This window comes from Prinia subflava, chromosome 8 (assembly GCF_021018805.1).
Source record: "Prinia subflava isolate CZ2003 ecotype Zambia chromosome 8, Cam_Psub_1.2, whole genome shotgun sequence".
Classification (NCBI taxonomy): Eukaryota; Metazoa; Chordata; class Aves; order Passeriformes; family Cisticolidae; genus Prinia; species Prinia subflava.
Window position 1 is genome coordinate 32,621,801 of NC_086254.1, and position 23,624 is coordinate 32,645,424.

General features: G+C 47.0%; 3 protein-coding genes across 3 annotated transcripts in view; all 3 read right to left on the reverse strand.

The window, feature by feature from the left end:
• Nucleotides 1-1,117: 1,117 nt before the first annotated feature.
• Nucleotides 1,118-6,221, reverse strand: LOC134554194 (protein FAM83D-B-like). Its single transcript, XM_063404645.1, has 4 exons — nt 5,034-6,221; nt 4,003-4,170; nt 3,289-3,413; nt 1,118-3,041 (listed from the first exon to the last, which is right to left on the reverse strand). Exons 1-4 carry the CDS (start codon nt 5,478-5,480, stop codon nt 2,651-2,653), a joined length of 1,131 nt encoding a protein of 376 aa, XP_063260715.1. The 5' UTR covers nt 5,481-6,221; the 3' UTR covers nt 1,118-2,650.
• Nucleotides 6,222-6,379: 158 nt separating this feature from the next.
• Nucleotides 6,380-12,610, reverse strand: LOC134553027 (protein FAM83D-A-like). The gene is made up of 4 exons (XM_063402250.1): nt 12,094-12,610; nt 9,655-9,822; nt 8,820-8,944; nt 6,380-8,476 (listed from the first exon to the last, which is right to left on the reverse strand). The coding sequence occupies exons 1-4, from the start codon at nt 12,538-12,540 to the stop codon at nt 7,522-7,524; spliced, it is 1,695 nt and encodes a 564-aa protein (XP_063258320.1). The 5' UTR covers nt 12,541-12,610; the 3' UTR covers nt 6,380-7,521.
• Nucleotides 12,611-14,744: 2,134 nt separating this feature from the next.
• Nucleotides 14,745-23,624, reverse strand: part of PPP1R16B (protein phosphatase 1 regulatory subunit 16B) — a 57,786-nt gene continuing 48,906 nt past the window's right edge. The window contains exons 6-11 of the mRNA XM_063404647.1: nt 23,336-23,460; nt 21,515-21,640; nt 21,084-21,159; nt 20,573-20,702; nt 19,706-19,874; nt 14,745-19,136 (exon numbers count right to left, since the gene is read on the reverse strand). Coding sequence (XP_063260717.1) covers nt 18,615-19,136; nt 19,706-19,874; nt 20,573-20,702; nt 21,084-21,159; nt 21,515-21,640; nt 23,336-23,460 — 1,148 coding nt within the window. The 3' untranslated portion in view covers nt 14,745-18,614. The remainder of the gene's footprint in view (nt 19,137-19,705; nt 19,875-20,572; nt 20,703-21,083; nt 21,160-21,514; nt 21,641-23,335; nt 23,461-23,624) is intronic.

Below are 23,624 nucleotides of genomic sequence, written 5' to 3' on the forward strand. Positions count from 1 at the left end.
CGTTGCCATGGAGACCGAGCCCCCCGCGAGGCGGTGCCAGGCGTTTCCCGCCAAAAACAAACCCGCCCCTCTTCCCTCACAGCCCGCAGGGCCCGAGCTTCGCAACGGGGGACAACCGAGCTCCTGTCATCGCCACCCGAGCTCCTGTCATCGTCACCCGCTAGCGCCTGATGTCTCCGAACTGCCCTGCGAGTGCCTGGGTTGGCAGCGCTGCAGTGGTTGTGCGAGGAACGTAAGGGAATAAGAGAATCCATGTCCGTGGATTGTAAGGGGATAAGGTACAAATTGGGATCAGGTGACGGCCTGTGGCTGCCTCTGGATCCCTGGCAGTGTCCAAGGCCAGGTTGGACAGGGTTTGGAGCAGCCTGGGACAGTGGGAGGTGTCCCTGCCCATGGCAGGGATGAGATGGGCTTTAAGGTCTTTTCCAACCCAACCCATCCTGTGGTCACCTGGGGGTGCACACAGGATTTAATGGGGTCAAAAGGTCACTGTCCAAAAGTCCCTGCTCATTAATTAATTCGAGCTGATTCCTTCTCATTAATTAAGTAGAGCTGATTCCTTCTCCAGTGAAGGATGCCTCCACACTACCCACACCACAGCTGCTGCACTTTACACCAGGCAGCTGAAGGACAAGAAGGAAAATTATCACAGTAATAGTGAAGAGATGCATTTGTGCCCCAGCACAAGCTACTTGCAGCCTGTTTAAACTGCAAACAGACCCGTGAAAGCCCATGGAAGTTACTATTGAATCAAACCTAATGTCGGCTTGGAGTTAATTAAGTAGAAACTAAAGGAAATATAAAAAAGAGAAAGCCTTAACTGCTTCTAGTAAGTTTAGTAATACTCTCATATATTTATGCTTATGGGAAAATAAAAATCTAATCACATCTTATATTCTTGTAACTCCCCACGCTAGCAGTGCAGTTATGGTGATTAACACAAACTGCACCTCACAACACTCTGCCTCATGGTCACTTGTTATGCTGAGTAACCACATGTAAAAGAGGTTATTAAGTTATAATTATGAGGCTCTTAAAGTTCTAAGTATATGCTTCAATGTACTTTTGATATTAAGTCCACACTTTCAAAAATAAACACTACTCACAATATTTTGTATCATCAATATATTAGTAATTGTTGAGAAAAAATCCACACAGAAAGAGCTGCCTATTAAAGTAATGAGATGAATACCAAAGTGGAAAAGTTATACTTGAGAAAATATATACAGACAGTTATTATGAAAATAAGATTGTACAAACAGTTTTGCACAGAGTGCAACACGGTATGGAGTTTGACTTTATGGAAAATATAGCTAAGAATAAAAACACATATTTCAAACTTCTTTACATCTGGATGGAAGTTAATAGTACAAAGCTATAAACTATTGGATATTTACAGATTAGGAGAGCCAGAATGATTACATTTCCATGATTCTAAGTGCAGAAGAAAGAAGGCCCAGATAAGTTGCATACTAATCCGTACATTTTTGCAATGTCCATTTTTGTAAGATCCATCTGTCCAGTTTAATGTTACCTTGCTGCTGAAACCCATGTGAAATTCCCCTGCCAAGTTTTAACCTTCCCCTCTGAAGCCCAGAACCCACAAGACACTCACAAAAGCACATGCCCCAGTATTTTGCAGTAGAAGAGCCACAAGAACTGAGAAATGGTAAACCTTTGTTTTGATTAATGAGTATCTGCATTGGCAGGCTGCTGGAACTTCAGTACCTCAATCTGCAGCTGTTAGGGAGGCCAGCTTATTCATTTGAGGGTGGTTTTTTTTCCCTGCAGAAATTAATGGATTAAAAAATAATAATAATAAATTGAACTTCCGAGAGACCTTAAAAATGGTTTTGTTGCTGGCATCTGTGTCATTTCATTTCTGGTGGAATTAGGACTTTTGTGAAAGGGCAACAGCTTCACGAATTTCAGATCTACTCAGCTTTTCCCACAAGATCAGACAGCAGCAGCCACAAAGAAAACAAAAACTCTGGTAATGCCAGAGAATTGATCTCATTTGGCTCTCCTACAAACACAGTGGGTCCTTTATAATATTATCACTTGCACACATTTATTGCATGATGTCCAGCAATCCAAACAGTCTAACATGAAGGCCATTTGAAATTCAGTCACTGTTAAAGCCTTGTTTGCTGACACATTAGCTTGCTCTGCCTGCCAGCCCAGCATAGCTTTATATGAAGAAAATGTAACATTTGAGGAGTAGTAGTGTGGTACTGACCTACTGGTTTCTAGATTAGGGTTACTCCTGTCCTGTGTCATGAACCACTGGGTGGAGAGTTTGTACAACACAAGACCAAGACTGATTTCAGAGCCTGCTTTCTTCTTGGAACAAACTTTCAAGCAATATTCATTTCAATACCTAGATTTTTTAAAAAGAAAAAGGTTGAGCTACTGAGCTATGACACTGCCAACCCATCAGCGTAAAACATGCATGAACAAGTAGAGAAATGAAAATTTAACAGATTAGTAGAAGTCAAGAATGGCTTTACAGTATTCTTCAAACAAAGCCACAATTCTGTTTCACTTTCCCTCAGTCTGAGGTTTCTTTGCCAGCTGCCCTCACAAACACCCTGTGCTGGACTGACGTGGTTCCTGAGCTTCTGCTCCTGGCTCTGCAGGGACGTGCAGGTCATCTCTCTATGATCCAGTGTGGCCTCATAACCAGGGAGCCATTCCTCTTAGTCAGCGGGGGAGAGGTGTGCAGCGTGTTCTTTGGGGTGTACACGGCCTCCCTGGAGGCGTGCAGCCAGCTCCTCTTCCTCTTCAGGTCTCCTACAAATGCTCTCAGATACAAGAATTCCATTCTCAGGAAGTGTTCCCTGGTCACGTCTCTGGAAGCCACTGTTATCCTGAACAGCTGGTCCCACACCCTGTTCTTCTTGCAGCTGGAAAACTCTTTGAGGTTGACGGGCGTTGATCGTGAATGAAGAATCCGAAATTCCAGGTCAAAGTGCGCAACTGCAGGGCCTGACAGGATCAAAATGTTACTGCTGTTCAGCTTCCCATCTGTCCACGTAAAACTAGCAAAGGAAGAGTGAGAAAATCATGAGTTAATTCAAAATAATCAGTAAAGAAAGTACTCACCGAAAATTCTCCTTTATCACATTTAGTTATGTTGTTCTTACAACCCACCTGATGAGCAGTGGGCTCTTTTAAGGATAAACGTTCGTCATAAAATTCGATAAGGAAAGCAATTCTGCAGCATTGCTGCTTTTATTTTCCATGGAGGGAAATCATGTAAAGCATGAGAAAGAAACTGGCACTTGCCTGTAGGAGCCTGTTGTGACTCTAATGCCATCGATTAACATGAACTTTTCACGGACTTTTCCAATGATTTTGGCGCCCGACCTGGTGCAGTACGTGCTCCCCGTGATAATCCGAACCCTCATCAGCTGTCAAAGACACAGGAAGATTGAAGGAACCACAAAGTTTAAAGGATTAAAGATTAGGATTTAAAGGAGTAACACAGCAATAACCATCCCTAACTGCACACTGGCACAGCAGTCACCCACGAGGAACCAAGAGAGGATTTTGTCTTGTTTTTGTAGGCAAGGAGGTGACATCAAGGGGCAAACCCATAAACTGACTGTGCAGAATGTGACTGTGAAAATTCCTGTCACCTCATCATCAGGATCTAAATTTCACTCAGACTCCTGAGAACCTGCTTCTCCCTCAGCCTTCAAAGTCTTGGCGAGCCCAAGCAACTCCAGTCATGCTTTAGGAACTGGACATCCTCCTACATTTCCTTGAACACTCAATTAGTATTTGTGCTCAGAAAGCAGCTGTAACAGGCAATTACAAAGGTTTCACATTTTCTATTAATTGCTGTCTTATGTAAGAATAGTTAAATCTTCCAACACAGAGCTGGAGTACTTAACACCCATTTTAAGTGCAGCAAGTGTAAGAATTTCTTCTTTTGACAGCTCAAAGACAGTCATAAGAGGATCAGTTCCCTACCCCTATAAATACGACAAGGCTCACCTTTTCCTGCTCAAGGTCAACTCCCAGATCCTTGCACATTTTTAGAAAGTGGGAAAATGAAGACTGATCTAGAAGGATATACACTTTAACTTGCCGTTGGCTACAGGCTTCCAAGAGGTCTGTGAAGATATCAGTATCTGTGAAGGAATCCATGACCAGGGCAATCATCTGCAACAAGTTTCAGAAGAAACCATTAGCCTGTTTCCACAGCATCGCATGGACGATAGCACATGAGAAATCTGACTTTCAAATTAAATATCCCCCCCTGCCTTTTTTTCAGGGGGTTATGGAACGTGGTACAGTATTCTTCCTCACCCTGAGATAAAACTAGACCCCTGTTTTTGTCCTATGTTAGGCAAATTTGATCTCTTCCTAAGCAAGAGGGTTTTTTTTTTTCTTGAAAACAGATGCCTTTTCCTCAAAAGCATTGCCAGAAGAAACAGGTGAGCTTACTTCCAATGCTACACTTCTCCAGTGTTTCAACTTTCAAATATGAAAAGAAACAGTAAGAAAACCCAAAACCACCAGTGTCTGACTGCTCCATACATCTGAGCTCTCTGTTTAAGATAAAAGCCAGGTTCGTCTTCACCTTATTCAGATTCTCATATTTCAAGTGAAGATCTGAGTAAATCATTCCTTGAGAGCCAGCTCCTACCCCCGCTGATCTTCCTCATAGGCTGAACCCAGGGTTTGCCGTGGATCCTCCGCAGGATGGGGAAGGAACGGCGATTTCAGAGAGCCGGGAATGGGCACGCTCGGGATGCATCGCTCACGGTGCCAACTCCCTGAGGGAACTCAGCGGCACCCAGAGAGCCCGGGCTCGGCTTTCAGCAGTACAGAGGGGCAAAAAGCTGGCAAATAATGAACGTGTTCAAAAAATAACTACAAAACATGGTGGGAAAGGCATAAAGCAATACAAAAACAGCAGAATAATTAAAAACGGAAGGTTGTGTAAGAGTTAGCGAAGCGGGGAAGGACGAGGTTGCCCCGGACGGGACAGGGCAGGAGCGGGGCGCTGCCCGCGCACTCACCTGTCGGGCGGAGCGGATCTGCCGCCGCACCGCCTCCTTGCAGCCGTAGATGCTGTCCCCGCAGCCCGGCTGGAAATGCGCCTCCACCCGCGTCAGCCCGCGGAAGGCGCCGCTGGCGAAGCCCGGCCAGCCCAGCTCCAGCGCCGGCGGCTCCAGGTCCGAGCGCTCGGGGAAGTAGGTGAGCGACGAGGCGTCCAGCGAGGCGCCGGCCGCCTCTGCCGCCGGCTCCGGGCCCGCGGCGGGCGGCAGCGCGGCCCGAGCGATGTCCTGCACCTCGGGCTCCGACAGGAAGGGCGGCAGCTGCTCCCGCCGCAGGAACGCCCGCAGCGCCTCGGGGCCGCCCGCCACCAGCTCCTCCAGCGCCAGGCGCTGCGCCTCGCTGTACGGCCCGGGCGGCGGCGGCCAGCGCCCCGAGCCCTCCTCCAGACACTGCGACGCGTTGGCCATGGCCGGAGCGCCGCACCGAGCCCCGGCTCTTTATAGCGCTCCGCCGGCTCCTCCCGGCCCTCGCCCACGGGACACGCACGGGTGGCACAGCCCGCAGCCTTCCCCACGCCCAGGGAAGCGCTCGCAAAAGCGCCAGTCTCTAAAAAGGAAGGATCAGCCCAGCCCTGGACCTGCTGCCCAGCCCGGATCAAAAGGTTCCTAAGGTTGGAGAGGGCAAATGGCCCCAGCAGGAAAGCACCGACGAAGTGACTTAGTCACCCCGATTTCAAATGCCAAGTAAACAGAAAACAAAGCTCAGCGATGAGGTGAAAACCCCATGGCAAAAAGGAGTTTATTTGTAAACTGTTTCTTGTTCCTGTTAGAGTACCTTAACAGCTGCTCGGTATAATAAAGTTAAAAAGCACATAGAACAAACAAGTTAATTTTACATACATTCCAGAACTGCAGGACTTGAGCTCTTAAAAATATAATTCGATATTGGCTTCGAAGGTGCAATCTTGGCTCCTTCCCTGCAACTTGGTTTGCTGCCAGTGTTCCAGATACACGAATCAAGCAATAATGTACCTTATCATTTTGAACAAGTGCAGACAGAACTTTTTTCCATACCTCCAGCTTTAGTGAAGGAGTGGCTGCTTTGAGATCCAAGTAATAACAGTAACTAAGCCTCTTTATCCATAGAGATTTCAGACAGAAATGCCAAAATTAGTTGCTCTCAATACTTGCAGCGTTTTTGATATTTTTATTAATTCATTCAGTATTCAAGCCAACAGCTGAAATGTGCCATCTACTGGACACACATGCCTCTAAAAAAAAAAAACAAAAAAAAACAAAACAAAACAAAACAAAACAAAAACAAAAAAAAAAAAAAAAAACAAAACCAAAAAAAAAAAACAAAAACAAAAACCGCACTGATTTGATTTGGCAGAATTCAGTGTAGTTGGTCACTGAAGTACTGAGATGCAGGTCTAAAGAAAGTACAGGCCAAATCTCAGGCAGAGACTGCACACACTGCTCAGGTAAGAGAGCAGCAGGCACAGACATGCACAGAAATCTGCAAACAGTCAGATAAAGGCTTTGCAAAGCAATCAAACCTCAGGTCCACTGAATATTGGAGGTATCTTGAAAAACTAGAGTGGCACTTCAGCTCTCCAAATCAAGTTAGTAGTGGAAAAATGATAGAGCAGGAAAGAGTATTTCAGACAGTACAGTTAAAAAGAGAAAAAGGCTTATTTAACTCCTACAGTTACCTGTAAATTAACACTACCCAACATAACCCATAACATTCTGTAGTGCATTTGTCAGTTTAGTTTTAAACAGGGGCTTTGTCACACGCCTTCAGTGATTGTCTCGCCTTGGAGTTCACTGCACAGAAGGACACACACACATACACACACATATATATCTAAAGAAAGATATATAAAGAGCATGATCAAACTAATGGGCTAGTTAGCTCATTCTGTCTCAGAAGGCTTAAACAACGAAAAAAGAATACAGCTGAAGATAACTGCAACTGTTTCAACAGACTCTTTGCAGCTTTAGTGGAAAAGTAACATATATATCACAGAAGGTAGAATAAAATCAGCTTTATGGCTCTTTGTTAAAGATGATTCCTCTCCCGTCAAAGATAAAGTAGAATTAAAAGGCAATACTGGAAAAAAAGATTGAGAATTCCTTGATATAAGATAGATCTCCAAAGCCACTCTGAGCAAGTCCAGTGTGACTCAGATTTTTCCAAGTTTACATAAATTAAAACTAGAGCATTAGCAAGCCTGGAAAGCAGTAACAAATTAAGTTTTGAGGTTAAATACCCAGAAGTAAAATGATCTTCACCACTCATGCATACAAGAGGAGCCTGTAAGTAGTTACTACACAATACCTTTTTTTCATCTCTTACATTGCATAGTATAAAACAAAGTGCTGGAGGGTGGTGTCCACGCGTATTAAAAAAGTGAAAGTGCTGGACGGAAGTGGAAGAATCTTTAGGTACAAAGTGACAGCAACTTGAGACTGGGGTTTGTGTGTGGTGTGGTCAGGGCAGGGATCATTTATTGAGGGAAAAGAGCGAGGCGTCGCGGAGGCTGCGCAGGCTGGCGCTGATGTCCCGCCTCTGCTTCAGGCTGCACCTGCCAGGGTACTGGGCCATGTAGCTGGCAGGGACACGGCCCCGCCGCGACAGCAGATCCACCATGTGGCTCAGCTTCGACCTGATGGTGGAGTAGTGGAACTGCCTCTCTTTGTGCAGTTTCTGGAAGTACTGGGCCCTGTGACTGCTGGAATATTCAAAAGACCGGAGAGAGGATATTGAGCCTGCAGAGCTTGCAAGAGAGCACTGAGAGGATGATGAAGACAACGATTGCAGACTAGAACTGGATACAGCCTTTCCAGACAGAAAATACTCTTCTTTTGACAACTTTCTGGGAAGGAGAGGTGTTTCTGTGCCCTCCTCTTCCTTTGTCTGTGTCACTGCAGTCTTCAGCAAAATTGATGTCTGAGTGCCTGTCACTCTGGCCGTGACAGAAGCCTGAGTGCTGGTGTCTGCTGTGGCAGCGCTGGCCTGAGTGGCTGCATTACATCTGGTCACAGCTGCCATCTCTTCCCATGGGCCAGTTTGAGTTGAGACACTTTTCTGTTCCACTGCGGCCACTTGACGGCTGAATAACTCCTCTTCACACAGAAAAGAACGCCCTAGGTTACAAAGCTTTCCTGCAGGAGTATATTCAGTCTGATCTGTTTTTTCCAGCAATCTCTTTGGAGTGCTAGACAGCCTGGCAAATTCTGCTCTCAAGTTGCCTTCCACAGTATATTCTTTAGAGGATTCTGTTCTGGTCAGCAGGTGATCAAACATGCCACTGTTCCTGCAGCTGGATGGTCGCTTTGGGCTGATGGGCAGTGACTGGGCATAAAGAATCCTGAACTGGAGGTCAAAGTTTTCAACCACTTGACCTGACAACACCAGCAAGTTGCTGCTGTTCAGCTTCCCATCAGACCATGTGAAACTGTTGAAAACAAACCAAGACTCACAGTTAATCTCCAGTGCATTTCAACAATACAGCTACAGATAGCAAGACTCAGCTTAAAAATGAAGGTAAAGAAGTCAACAGACTATTCATTTCTGCAGGAAGAACTCTGGTCTTCCCATGGTCAAGCCCTCTGCTAGCAACTGTGTAAACCAGCTTTCCAAAAGTGTTTTCAGATTTGTGTCAGCTCCATTTTGACTCCGCTAGTCCATGTGCCATTGGCACTCATTAGCAGCAGGCAAACAGCAAAGTTAATAGTTCCTTTTGCAGCAAATCCCCATTTCTCCAGCTTCACTGGGCACCAGCAGACCCCAATACTTGCCTGTAGGAGCCTGTTGCCACTCTAATGCCATCAATTAACATGAACTTCTCCTTGGCTTTCCCAACAATTTTGGCACCTGACCTCATGTAGTACGTGCTCCCTGTGAGAGTTCGAACTCTCATCATCTGGTTCAGAAAAGAAAGGGAAAAATAACATCAAATTTAAATTAACTTCCAAAAACGTTTGATCAGCAATTCTACTTAAAAGCAGCTACACGCACTATGGAAGATAGCAATGAAATGAACTTTTTTATATACACTGTCTGCATATGAGTGTTTTTAGTCACACAGTGCTAAATAATTGCTGTTAGATTAGGTGGGAACAGTCCGTTCCATTAATTACTGCCCAGGAAAGCAGGAGAGGTTTTCCCTCTCCTTTTACTGCAGTGAACATAAGGCTGTCCAAGCCAAGCCATAACACAGCCATGTCCATTTATATTCACAGCAGCTGAGCAAATCACCTGGCTCACATCATCCAAACCCTTTTAAAAGAAAGTATTAGGAAAGAAAGCAGATGATACCAGAGCTGTGCCACCCTTTAGCTTCCCACATTTCTGTTTTCCTTAGCAAGCAGTTCCTTGAGCCAAAGAATAAAGCCATTTAAATATTGCAAAATTAAATCCCTGAGAATTGCTGCCTCCTCAGGACAGAGATCCCTGTGCACATTGCACTTAGGGCTGGTGCACATCATCATTGTAGCTCCTACATATGGGCAACAGACAGGTTGCTTTATCCTCTCAAGGCAGTCTGATGCTTTACAGAAAGGTTTCTTTGATATGCATAAACTGTATCACAAAAATAAAAACAAACTACACTGACCCCAATTTAGTACTTACACTTTCCTCCTCAGGACAAACTCCCAAATTGTTGCACATTTCCAAGAAATGGGGTACAAAGTCCTGGTCAAGAAGGATGTAGACAGGGACCTGGCGGTTCTTATAGGCATCCTGAAGGTCACTGAAGATCTCAATGTCTGTGAAGGAATCCATCACAAGGGCAATCACCTGCAAGGAAAGTCACAACACTTGCTCAAGGGATTTATTTTACTCAAGGCCACTGCCTGCCCCAGCCATTTTCTCCTGCTGCTATCATCAGGGCCTCATGCACATTTCCTTGTCCTGTTGCACAGGCCCTGGCAAGTTCTAAAAGTTCTAAAAGATTTCTATATTCTCACAATACTCCTGTAAATTCATTGTGCCCCAGCATGCAAAGATGGGACTATCACATTTATGAACCATCACATTTATGAACCATCTCTCCAGCTAATTCAGAGCCACTTCAGACACTGATTTGGTGCTAGAGTTCTCACCCTTCAAAACCACTTCTGTCTAGGGACACAAAGGCATAAAGGACTGAACTTTATGACTGAATTTTCCACTTTTCTATTAAACCAGCATAAAGAACAATGATAATACAACCACTGTGGGTACCTGGCACCTGCCCTTATCAGGTGGAGGCTGCTGCAGCACACCCAAGGTGCTTAAGCATGCAACACAGCTGCTCTGTGTGTGGCATGGCCTGTACTCACAGGAAACATTTCCCACAGGAACAGGCTGAGCTTTGCATTCCCACCTCTGTCCCGCTCCCTAAGGAACTGGTTCTGTTTGGCTGAGTTCTGATATATAACATGCACAAGCACATGGGTGTTTCTAGATAAAGTTACTTTATGTTGGTGCTTCTTGCATGTGTCCTGAGCTTTTTGCCACCCAATCAGTTGTCTAATTGTTGAAGAAGATTTAAAAAAAAACAGTAAGATGCTTTGAACAAGACCAGACAAGTGAGAAAACCACCCCTGAAAGCAAAACAATTCACACTAAATCCTTGGGAACACTGATGCCTTCATATGACAGCTCAATTCACAGCACGTTAGAGTTCCAGTCCCAGAATTAGTAGCTGAAAAAGAAACACAGTTTTGCCCAAAATGTTTAGAGGAAAGAGTGAAAAAACCTTTTCTCTACTCATCCATTCAGGATAGCAAGGATAAGATCACAGCAGTCACTTAACTAACTGCATTCCAGTGCATCAGTTAGAGAAGAAATTACCTGAAGCATCACATTATCTTGAGGAACTCAGAAATGATTGAGAAGTATCACACAGAAGCTGACATTCAGTAAATTTTAGGGTGTCAAAACCGTCCATTTATGTCCATAAAAACCCTCCCTGGATCAGGCACAGCCATAAACGGGGCAGGAGCAGCTTGCCTTGCTCAGTGCGAGGGAAGGGGTTTGTCAGGATGCTGCAAGGAACAATATTACAAACAAGTACAGCTTTTGGGGAGAATAAATGTCTCAATGGTGTTTACTCGAGTTATCAGACTGCTCTCATGTACCTGCAGGGATTTTTTGAGAACTGAGTTTCCTCTGTGACCGTTTCTGGCAAGGAGCCCGTCGTTCGTGTCATCCTCACACACTCCCTAAGCTTCTGCCCTCGGAAGGGAGTCGGGACTAAGCCGGGTTGCTGATTCAGGGTGTGCCACGCACGTTACACAAAGACACAGGGGTTGCTTCATCTGGCCACCCAAAAAGGAAGCTACACATTTAAATTCTAGCAGAGCCAATGGAATGGCTGCTAAGGAGAAGGGTGGTTCCCAGCTGGGGATTGCAATTGGAGGCTATAAACTCCGGGAATGCAAGGAGTTACAGAGAACAGTTAGAAGTTACTACGGCACGTGGTTTTCAAGCCATACTGTGCACCAGAACAAAAGCGTCCACTCCTGTAGGAGAAAAATCCTGCCAAAAGCAGTTCTGTGCGTCACTTGGGGGCAATTAGTGAGCTAAGGAAGGGAAATACAACCATGATATTATATCTATAGGTACCCTTCTTTTATAGGAGAGGCTTTTTCTGTGTCACACGCTTTAAAGGACGGTAGGACGTTTCTGCAAGCGAACCTGTCCGGCAGAGCACATCAGAGGGGAACCTTGAATAGGAGACCTTCTGCTCGGAGTGCAGGCAGGATCAGCTGGATACAGCGGCTGTGCTGGCCACGGCAGCAGCGCTGCGGCACGGGGAGCTCTTGGCACATCACCCCCAGAGCACCCGGGAAAGGGAGGGCTCGCAGATGGGGCAAACAGAGTGCCAATTCTGTATTTTCGAGCTTGTCCTCCTTAATGAGACACTGTCTGCTCAACAAGGGTTTTAAAGCCACTTGGCTTTGCTCGATGTCCCATGGCGGCCCTTAGCGGCGCCGGTGCAGATTTTTGATGTGCTCGCAGACCCAGGGGAGAGGAGCCCCGGACGGGCCAGGGCAGGGAGCGGGGCGCTCCCCCGGCACTCACCTGTCGGGCGGAGCGGATCTGCCGCCGCACCGCCTCCTTGCAGCCGTAGATGCTGTCCCCGCAGCCCGGCTGGAAATGCGCCTCCACCCGCGTCAGCCCGCGGAAGGCGCCGCTGGCGAAGCCCGGCCAGCCCAGCTCCAGCGCCGGCGGCTCCAGGTCCGAGCGCTCGGGGAAGTAGGTGAGCGACGAGGCGTCCAGCGAGGCGCCGGCCGCCTCTGCCGCCGGCTCCGGGCCCGCGGCGGGCGGCAGCGCGGCCCGAGCGATGTCCTGCACCTCGGGCTCCGACAGGAAGGGCGGCAGCTGCTCCCGCCGCAGGAACGCCCGCAGCGCCTCGGGGCCGCCCGCCACCAGCTCCTCCAGCGCCAGGCGCTGCGCCTCGCTGTACGGCCCGGGCGGCGGCGGCCAGCGCCCCGAGCCCTCCTCCAGACACTGCGACGCGTTGGCCATGGCCGGAGCGCCGCACCGAGCTGGGTGAGCGCTTTGTGGCGAGTTTGAATCCAAACAGCGCGGCCGCCGCTGCCGCTCCCCCGCCCCGCGCCGCGGTTGGCCCTGGCAGGGCGGCACCGCCTCCGCCGGGCGGGACCGGGACGGGGCTCCCGGCTGGGACAGCCCTGCCAGAGTCCTTCTGCCCTTCAGCGGAGCTCCCCGGCTGGGACAGCCCTGCCAGAGTCCTTCTGCCCTTCAGCGGAGCGCCCCGGCTGGGACAGGCCCGCTGCCTGGCTCGGGCAGGGATCGCGGAGTTTTTGCCCTGAACAGAATCAAACCCCTCTGAGAAGGGCGCTCGTAAGGCTGGAGGTGAAGCCTTGACCACGGCAGGCAGACACAGCTTTGGCTTTTCCAGCTCGTCTCCACCTCCAGCTGTCGCCGCTTCACAGAATCACGGAATATCCTGTGCTGGAAGGGATCCCCAAGCATCATCAAAGTGCAATTTCTGACCATGCACGGGGCAGCACCAAGACTCCCACCAATGGCGCTGAGAGCATCGTCCAAACGCTTACTGAGCTCTGCATTTGGAACAAAAATTACACCCACCCACTGCCTAGATTTCCTCTTCTAGACATCCCCTGGATGTAGATATCTGAGGCAGAGATATTTAACAGAGTGCCAAAACTTAAACCAATTTAAAAAAAAAAATCAGTGGCATTTTTGTATTATTAAAAGAAATTTAATATAATTTTTAAATTAAAAAATTCAATCTCTCTATTAAAGACACTGAGTCAGGTGCTAATACTGTCAAACACGCTTTTGGCATGAGTTTTACATAAAGTTTAAGATTTTTATGCATTGCTTCAACATGTTAAGAAACCATCTTCATACTTACAGTAGCAATAAAGTCAATTCCATACAATATCAAATATCCTTTTTTTAAAAAAAGTTTTAAATATATTAGACTCTGATTGCCAAAATGCCATTTTATACACAAAGCTGCTAATACAATATACAGTTCTTACATTATTTTTTTTCTTCACATAAAATACATTTCATCAAGTTTTATTTGTACATCATTTACTACTGATCAATGGAATTAGGAGTTATTGCAGAAGGCTTGCCATCATCCCTTACTGTCCTGTACACAGCAGTCCCGCCTGTTCCAGGGTTATCCACACTCCTGCAACCTCACCCTGCAATCTGAAGGCTGAAGACATAGAGGTGGCAATACTAAGGCTGCATCTGCACTGGTTAAAAACCCGTATCTCCCCTGCAGCTGCGGGTGGAGATCATTGCATTGGTGTAGCTTTGGGAACAGGTATCTCCAGCAGAGTCTCCTCTGCTACAGCTTCCATGGCTGAAATACAGCAAAATATTCTAGGTCAGAATTGTTGCCCAGAGAGCCCAGTGGTCCTCGGATTGTGTGAGGGAACTGAGAAGTCCATTACCAGTTTGGCCAACATGAAAACAGAATAAAGGTGGAGAACAACCAGGGAGAACTGTTCTGTCACACAGCCACGGGCAAAACAAAACCAAAAATGTAAATGTGTTCTGGTGTAAGAGGTGAGACCTTGTTGCTGCAAGAGTGTTCTGGATTCTGCCTGTAGAGAACTGACACACCAAAGTAGTCAGTGTGATTTGTTAAAATGCAATGAAGCCCCTGAACATTTCCTTTCTGTGTATTTAGGAAGAGAGAACTGGCAATTGAGAGGAATCAAAGGAGCAAGTAATAATGTCAAAATCTGGCATGCTCTGAACTGTTATCCCCTCGCAAGAGTCTCCAAGTTAAAGATCAGCAAGAACTGTACAGTCACCACAAACCTTCCAGAGACGAGTTACCTTTAGCAAGTATAAGGCACAGAAATTACCCAGGTGTAGGGAGAAACCTTCCAGCAGACAGACAACAGTTCATCCATGGCTCACTGGAGACCAGTGCTATTCTTTCTCAGGATATTCCCTTTTCCATGGTAACTGATTTCGTTTCAGCAGGGATGATGTGGGTAATCAGAGCTCCTAGACTGAGGAAAAAAGGACACTAGACAGAAGTTGTAATGCCATTTGGGAGCTTTTCAGGGATTTCAACCCCATGAAGTAAGACCCTGCTCAATAAACTCGAGAATCCAATGCCTCCACTGAGTATTGCACTGAGTCATTATTGCTATTGCCCTGCCATGCTCTTCCCCTTCCCTACCAGGAGTTCCTCATTCAGGGGAGGACACACCTCCAAGATGGCACAGAATCACATCAGCTGGAGTCAGTTCTTCCCAAAATTGGGAGGGTTTTAAGATTCAGGAGCACCAAAGAAGTGAAATTAGGTGGGCTGAAATGACATCATGTGCTATGTGAAGCACAGATCCAGGTCTGATTTCAAACAGATCCCAGCAATGGGACTTAAGCCCTTATCTAACATTTCAGTGCTGGGGCTTCCTCAGCTGAGCTCACTAAAGTACAGACATTGTTTTGAAAGACACCTTTTTCTCCATCTAACAAATTTCTTTCAACGTGGAATGTAAAGTTGTTCTCATCAACCACTTAGTTTGCTAGAAACAGTACAAATTCAGCACACAGGAAAATGCTGTGAAGAGAGGAAGGGTTATTCTTGTGCAGCTCTGCCTGCAATAGACCTGTCAGTACATTCACATTCTCAGATCTTTGCACAGTCTCTATGAACAACTACAACCTCACTTGGCTCACTGGTAACTGAATTGGGACTCTAATCTGGCCTTGAATCTGTAATTAGATATTTATTGATCTCTAAACCACTCAGTATATCATAAAAACCTTAAATGCTCCTCTAATAAACTAAGATATGCCCTTCACAACATGATTTCTAGGTTCTACAGCTTTTTAGCCATATTAAGATCCCATGAAACAGCTAAGTGCCCTCTGCTCTGTACCTCAGAGCTTTTCTCTGGATAGCCTTTAAAACACACAGATATCAAAACCCCTCTGTTGTAACACTGCTAAATTTTACAGTGAAAGGTGTTATTCCTAGAGGCAGGCTGCTACGATGTCCATGTAAGAGAATATATATGTTTTTTATTCCTCCAAAAGCCACAAAATAGCTCACCAGAGGCAGGTTTATTATCCACCTTACAGAATCCCTCATCCCAGACCTACAACCAACAGCTCTGCCAGTGCTCCACAGGCAGTGACCATTATATCCCAAATGTCACCACACAGCAGCAGGAATCCATTCCAGGCCATTCTTCAACAGCCTTCCAGCCCTGGTGCAACTTCAGCCCAAAGCCTGTGGTAGGTAAATGCATGGTAGGGCTGTGAAACATCCTGCAAGATTTATCCATTTCTCCTCTTCCCATTAATAACTCTCCTGTCTGATTAAGAATGGATTACATCGATCAGACACCACTAGACTTCACAGCTAGGATGATGAGTTCCCAGAGTTTCACTTATGTGAAATACCAATGGAAGCCAAAAAGCTGTTTGTCTAAAATGGACTGGTTTCCTGCAGTTTTAATATATTAACAGCTCTCAGTGAAAGCAGGCCTCAAACTACTTTACAATATTGCACTCAGTGATCTTTTCATTTCCTTGGAATTAGGCAGGGTTCGATACACTTGCTAGCACAAAGTTGTTCTGAGAAGGAAAAGGGCCCTACTCCTCCTGTGCTGGGAGGGAAGGCAACATCTGGGCCCAAATTTTGCACCATATAAAACCTAGCAGATAGCGGCACCAAAATTTGTTAGAGTGAGTTCAGAAATCTCATCAGGGTGGACGTGGAGAGACAAACCTCACCACCACAGGAAAAGAGAGGCACCTGAAGGTTCATCTCCCCTGTTCTGTAATAGCCAGGCCACACTTGGTGTTATCCCAGAATAATGTACTCAAGGTAATCAGAAAATCCACTGTTAACCACACACAGATGCAGTAAAGTCTTTCCAGTTACCAAATCATCCTCTTACTGCTAGAGAATGACTTTAAAAATCCCTTAAGGTCAAGCACAAGGAGTATTTTCTAGTGCTATAATTAGCATGTTTCAACAACGGAGGGAGCCCAACTTCTCTGAATGCTTCAAACTCTGCCTTTAGCAGAACCACAGTTTTAAGTGAACCACATCAACTGCTACCCCTTTCTAGTTTGCACCTAAAACTGGTGAGAAAAGAGAATTCTATCTTCGGGTAATTCAAACCATTAAATTGTCAGCCTGGTACCTCACAGGTCCAGCACAGTGTGGCAGGGGTGGTGACACAGCCACCTCTGGTGCCTCGAGGAGCCCAGAGCCCTGCAGGGGAATGCATCCAGCCCCAGCAATGGGTGGATTCCACGGGGGGCACAGGGTAGCATTTAACAGTCACTGGCAGCCTCAGAACTTGTTATAGCCTAGAAAAAAGTTAAGGCTGTGAGGATCCCCACAGAGGGAGAGCACATGTGAAGGGGAATATTGATGTCCAACAGGCTCCAGATAAAAGGAAGATGGATGGAAGCTGCATTTGCTGTTGCTTGGCTGAAGCACAACTACATGAGCTGGATTTAACCCATTGATGGCTTACAGAGACCCAAACAGGTTTATGTCTTCAGAGTTTGGAATTTAAGCTGCCCAAGAAGACACAAATTCATGCAGGCAAACAGTTACGTGTGTGACAGAGGAGTTAAAGATTTACAGTTGCTTCTTAGATACAACAGAAGTGTGGCCAGTTCCTCAGAGCTGTCCCACACTCTCACCTCCCCCAGGGACACAAAGCCTGAAGTTGCTGCAAAGCCAGTGCCAAAGCCCCAGCTTACCCCGTGCCAGTGTCTGCCAGGTGGGCTGTCAGAGCTCACCTGAACAGCACAGTGCTGGCACTGCAGCTGCTCCACAGCAGAGAGGCTTTGTTAGGTACTGATGGTGTCAGGCAACCCCCACAGACACTGGGGCACCTAAACCTTCCTCTGCCACCTGCTGCCCACTGCTGACAGCTTCAGCAAGGGAGCTGGAAAACAAAAGGAAACATCTCCTGTCCTGCTGCAGCAGGACAACTGGTTCAGCTACCACAGCAATGGTTAAAGTTATTCCTCAGCCAAAGACTGCAGGCTAATGCAAGTGTCGTCACATCTAAGGGATTAGAAATGCTTTCATGGTGTTCCCAGGTTATTGGCAAGCCTTTTCTTCCCATCCTTCCTGAGCCCTGTGGTTCTGGAAATACAGAAAAAATCAGAACTCAAAGCATATTGCCCCTAGTATCTGTGTTGAGTGTACAGAGTAAACAAACAGAATCAATAGGAAAGTGAGATCAACAAAAGTCTTTTCAGTTTTAACAAATTAAGAGTCTAAATAGTACAAATAAGTTCTTTTAAATTACTTATCCCAATATAGACCTTTGTCAGTATTTTATTGCAGTAAAATTCTATTGCCAGGGCCCCTTTATTGCAACATCAGTTTTAAAGCCTATTGAGTGAAGCCTGTCCCAGGAAAAGTTCTGCTTCAAACCTGATGGCAGTCTGCAGTGACGAGCTGACACGAGCAGAACAAGACCCAGCCAGTGCACAGTTTGTGATGGTGAGCTGTCACTGCAAGGAGGTAACACCTTGCAAACTTCCTAAGTGCAGCATCTGTGCTTGCTTGTTGCTCTGGCCCAGGAAGTGCTGGATCCAGCTGTGTGGAAAACAGCTCTGTCCACTCTTGCAAACCTCACATGAGGGCTGACCTCCCCTCCAGGATATGTGCATCACCCAGGAGTGAAAACAGGTCTGAACTGTCACCTTCCAGCTGCTCGGTGACATACAGCAAGAAGCTCAGACACAAAGGTTTGAATTCAGATCCTTTCTTTGTTCCAAGGCATCTCATGGCTTCCCAAGGATGGGGAGGCAGCACACCATACCTTCTTCCCCAGGGAGCAAGACTAAGGAGACTCTTGACACCGTATTGATGTGCATCCCTTCCTCTCCTAAGAGCCTTGCTCCACCTGCATTCCTCATCCAGCTGCAATGGAAGTAATTGGCAGGGTAAAGTACAATTCGAGATGAACAAGGCTGCCACAGTCAGGATGTCCAGAACCAAATCCTCCCTTTGGAATGCAAACAACCTGCCCACTGAGATAGATCCAACCAGCCCACCCACGCCTCACTGCCTCTGGGATGAGACACAGCCCAGGCTAGGAAATCCTGCAGCACCCGTGCACCTTCTCTTCCATCTCCTCCATGGGAGCTTTGAATTTCAAGAGGGGAGGGTCACCACTGGACACTGTGTAATACACCGAGGTCCCATTGGAGCTGTAGGGGGAAGTCCTGGACTCCATTAAGTGCGCCTTGGCCTCGCCCACGCTCTCGGCGACCCCCGCCACGCCGGCGCTGAAGTGGGTGCTGAGGAAGGGGTGCTGCAGCAGTTTGGCCGCGGCTCGCTGCCGCTTCAGCTCCGACAGCGTCTGGTGGTTGTGCTCCTTGTAGGCAGCCCAGAAGTGCGGGGCCTCGGGCAGGCCGGGGCCGCCGTAGGGCAGCGCGTGCCCGGGGCTGCCGGCGGGCTCGGCGTGCACGCTCCAGACGTCCCCGTTGGGAAAGCTGTACTGGTAGGGGCTGGCAGAGGCCATCAGTCCGTTCTGCACAGGCATCTCCGTGTCACACTGCGTGCTCTTGTTGGCCAGCTCCGGCAGCAGGGAGGAGTTCTCCAGCACTGAGTTCTGTAACAACAAGGCGTGAAGGAGCATTTTCCCCCATTCCCCACAGCAGGGTTCACATCCCTGGGACAACCTCCTCAGTCTGCTCACACTCAGCCTTTCTACCAGACAGGTGCTGCAGCACAGACACTGAATTCTCCCACTAATGCTGTGAGCCCCAGACAGGAACTGTTCCCCAAACAGTTCTCTTCCTTAACTCAGAAGGCCTCACACACACACACACAAAAATTATATGCTTATCTATATAACGTGACAATAACTTAACTAAAAACAAGTAATTGCAAAGCAAGTTTATAATTCTTTTGTGCTTACCAGTTTGTGAGCTTTAGAATGAAAGGCACACACTATTTTTTTGGAGCATCCTGGTTCATTTTTATCTCAAAACCATGTAGGCAGCTGTAAATCCAAAACAGGCTTTCTACTTGAGCGGGACATCCCATTTTATACCAAACAAGAATTTAGTCTTTTGCTTACACCTGGTGGACGAGGTTTACAAATTTCCACCCACTGCTCCTGAACCCGCACCACCAGCCCTCCTCAGTGACTCCCAGGAAAGAGAAGAGATCCCTTACAGGGTCTGTATTCTCCTGGTCAGACCGAGTCTCCCCAATTTCTCCAACGAGACCTGAGTTTCTTCCTTCCTCTGCTGCCCCCAGCTGCTGCCACACCATGGCCTCCTTCTCGCACTCCTTCCTGTAGAGGTTTGTCCGGTCCGAGAGGCTGGCCCTCCTCACCACCTTCCTGTGGGACAGGGACAAGGGCCATCAGAGCTGTGAGCAGGACAGGACATTTCCTTTAGCCTGCAGCTCTTCCCACCTCCTCCTCCTCCTCACACTTGACAGCCTCTCCCTCTGGAGTGGATTCAGCTTCCCGGCACCCACGCAAAGTGAAGGCACTGGCGTGGATATTGAAGGTGGGAGGAATTTTAAGTAGCACTAAACTGGCACTGCAAATCTGTGTTAGAGCTCATGCAGGTCACCTTATGGACCTATTCTGCAATCAGGAAGGGAAATAGCCCACGGGCTGTTTAGGGAGCTCTGTGGTGTGCAGGACTGCTTTGGTGTCTGGTAAACATTTTGTAAAACATCTGCAAACTGTGTCTCAGCACTGCATCTTGGCCATGTGACATACTACTGAAAAGATCAAGTTAATCCACTTGAAGTATTGATTTTCCAACACCACTTTCAGTGCTTTAACAGGTGAATTCTCACCATTTGGTCCTGTGCTCAGGGCAGTTTTTAAACCACACCAGCACAAAACCATTTTTCCCCCAATAATTAGCACCTCTTCCTAGTGACAAAGCCACTCTTCAAAGGAGCTCTGCTTTCACCAGTTCATTCAAAAAGGACAGAGGGGTTGTTCTCACCGACCTCAGGGTGCTCTGCAGCCACAGCGGGGTGGCCAGGCCAGGAGTGACCTGCAGGAACAGCACAACTCACCCCCGGCTGCCCGTGCTGGACGTCCTGCGGCTCAGGGACGATTTATGCCTCATCTGAGACTTCATGATCACATCGTGTTTGTGTTTCAGCTCCAGAAGCAGCACTTTGAATTCCTCCTCTTCACACAGATCTATGGCACACACAGAGCAAGCCCTTTGTCAGACAGTCCTAATTAACACCATCTTACTAATTGTGCCTTGCTAGTTAGACAGCCGGGTCTCAGGGCTGCATACAACAGCAGGGAGGCTCCCAGGCACAAGGGATAACATAGGAAACACACAGCAGAAGACTTGGTGCTTGGGAAATGCCTTCTTCCTTCTTTTTATGAGCAGGAAGAAGCATTTTCTGTAGTAAAGTAGGTGCTACAAAACTTCAGTCCCAGTTTCTTAAACTTTAGAATCAACTTTGATTCTAAAGATACCTAAAAAATTCTGTTAATGCTTCTGAAAGCACCAAGTGAGGACTCCAGCCATTTTTTAGCCATTTCTTTCTTTAAGCTTCATAAACTCACCTATTGGCATCTCATCCAAAGATGTCCTGGCACTCAAACTGGCTCCATGGGACACGAGCAATTCAGCCATCTGCATCTAAAGAATGGAAAGAAAGCCAAGTTGATAGAGGTATTTTAGGCAATTTAGGCTTTCCTCCCTCTAAAGCTGAAAGGCTGGACTGAGAGGCAATGGCACACAGGTTCAACTTGCCTCAAATAACTCTGGTGTGTGAGGGATGTTAAACACTGTCCCCACCATCCACCTGCACAGGCATGCTCTGCCTGAAATTTCTCAGCAGCCAGCTCTTTTTGGAGCCCATGGGATCTTCTCTGGTGCTGTGCAGAGAGCCCAGACCCAGTACAGATTTATTGCATTTGCAGAGTACTCCACAGTTTGTCCAAGCAGAAAGAAAAGCCACCCTCACAGATGGCACTTACAGTGAAATCCTTACCTGTCCCCAGAAAGCAGCAGCGTGCAGAGGTTCCCAGCCATCCCAGTCCTTCACATCCAGGCTTGCCCCCTGGTCAAGAAGCACTTCAGCTGCATGCAGATAACCATTGGCTGCAGCTATATGCAGCTAGGAGACAAGGATCAGAGCATGAGGCTCCTGCAAGGACCACCAGTGGTTTCATACACTGAGTTTCAAAGGAGTTTCTTGGCTAATGTTTGAGCCTAGAGCTGGACAGGCAGCACATTTCACACTGGGCAGATGGCACCAGGTTGTTCCTGTTACTGAAGCTCAGTATTGCCTGCAAGTAATTCTGTTTGGAGAGGAAACTGCTTAACACTTCTTAGAATAACTTAGATATATGGATGAGAAAAATAATGTATTCACATTTTAAATCACGGGCTTCTAAGTGCTTCCCAATCTGCAGGGAAAGCACCATCAAAACATGAGCCTGCAATGCAGAACATCATCCACTGTAAGTTCTGCATTCCTCATGCCAGAAGAACATCTCCTCCTCCCCACTAAAGTGCTGTGGATGTGATTTTTTGAATCAAATTTACAGCCTGCTTTAGTCAGGACTCTCTCCATGCAATTGCACTTCAATCACACTGTAATTATTTTCACCATTTGAAAGTCAAAAACGTTTTAAACCTTGGCTACTTTAACTTAAGGGAATATGATTTTTCAGATATTGGCTTCCAACTACAGCCACCACTTTGATGACAATCAATAATGGTCTCTTTTAGTCCCCCAGCTTCATGTCTCTGAAGATTTTCATAACTGCAGTCTGCTGTTGCATCTCTGAGCCAAATATTGACCCATGCACCTAACTCCACTCAGAGCTCCTCCTACTGCAGTTGTGCTAAAGGGGAGAATCAAAGCTTCTTTTCAAAAAAATTTTCACGAGGATGCTACCACACTGAGTTAAATCTTCATCTAGAAATAAATTCTGATGCTTTCTGGCAGCTCAATTAATTTCTGCATAAATTTTATGCCACTTTCTAGAGGCCACATGACTTAATAAGGAATCAGTTGGGGGTGATACAACAGGGGGAGCCAAGAGGTCTGCTTAAATGTATGCATATAATCCTTGTTAAAGGGAAAAAATGTGCTAAAAAATAAGCTACAATAAAAACTTCCATCACCCAAGCTTACCTTGGAGGGAGCCTGCCCTCCCCTTACACTTCTGGCATATGCTAAAGGTGACATTTAGATTAAGAAACTGGATTGCACTGCCATGGCGTGGCACTCAAAGCCATGAACCACATGCCTGTGTATCAGTCATGTCTGAACCAAGCATTAAATGACCATGGCTGTATGAAATTCCCAGCACGTATGACCTCATTACTGAACATTCCCTAAACTGGGACTGCTGTAAGACACGATTTAGGAGACACATTTGTGGGGTAAAAAGAACTAGGATTGTTCAGCCTTCTCAGCCCCTGTCCAGACAAAGCAGATGCCAGCCCGGGAGCAGGTGCCACCCAGTGAAAAACACAGCAGCCACTGACTCTGAGTGAGCCACATCCCACACAGAGCAGAGGGAGGCAGGGAGTCCCCAGGGCTCTCAGCACTGCATCCTGCTCCTGTGAAAACCAGAGAGCTCTCACTTCTCCTCCACAGGACTCCAACCAAGAAGCAGGAGGTTACTGGGAGGTCTTCCAGGCCCAATTCCCTGCAGGTCAGCAGATGTGTTGTGTTCTGTGGGATTTCTCCTCTCGGTGACTTGCACCTGTTCATTTTGTGTAACTCCTGCTCCAGGGCAGGTTTCATAACCCCTGGGCTGAAGGAAAGCAAAACTGAAGCGGCTGCAGTTTCACTCACCAGCGTAGCACCTTGGGCATCAGTCCTGTTCAGGTCCTGTCCAGTTGCAAGTATGTCATGAATGTCACAGATCATGACCTGCTCCGGGGCAGCTCGCATCTCATTGATCCTTTCCTGGGTAATCCCTGTTCAAATGCCAGTTGGAAAGAGGACAGTTGGAAAGGTTGAGTAAAACTCTCCATTGGTTGAATAAAATAAATCTTATGGTCCTGGTTGATATGACCCCACATCCTTCACCCTCATGATCTTTAGGAATCAGGATAACCAGACAGAGTCAGGTCCCAAGAAA

Excerpts from the sequence above, each read along its gene's own strand:
- LOC134553027 (XM_063402250.1), bottom strand. The coding sequence starts at position 12,540 with ATGGCCAACGCGTCGCAGTGTCTGGAGGAGGGCTCGGGGCGCTGGCCG. Across the intron at positions 8,945-9,654 it reads TTTGTCCTGAGGAGGAAAGT|ATGATGAGAGTTCGAACTCT; the intron begins GTAAGTACTAAA and ends TTTCTGAACCAG. Across the intron at positions 8,477-8,819 it reads GTGGCAACAGGCTCCTACAG|TTTCACATGGTCTGATGGGA; the intron begins GCAAGTATTGGG and ends TGTTTTCAACAG.
- LOC134554194 (XM_063404645.1), bottom strand. The coding sequence starts at position 5,480 with ATGGCCAACGCGTCGCAGTGTCTGGAGGAGGGCTCGGGGCGCTGGCCG. Across the intron at positions 4,171-5,033 it reads AGATCCGCTCCGCCCGACAG|ATGATTGCCCTGGTCATGGA; the intron begins GTGAGTGCGCGG and ends AACTTGTTGCAG. Across the intron at positions 3,042-3,288 it reads GTCACAACAGGCTCCTACAG|TTTTACGTGGACAGATGGGA; the intron begins GCAAGTGCCAGT and ends TTCCTTTGCTAG.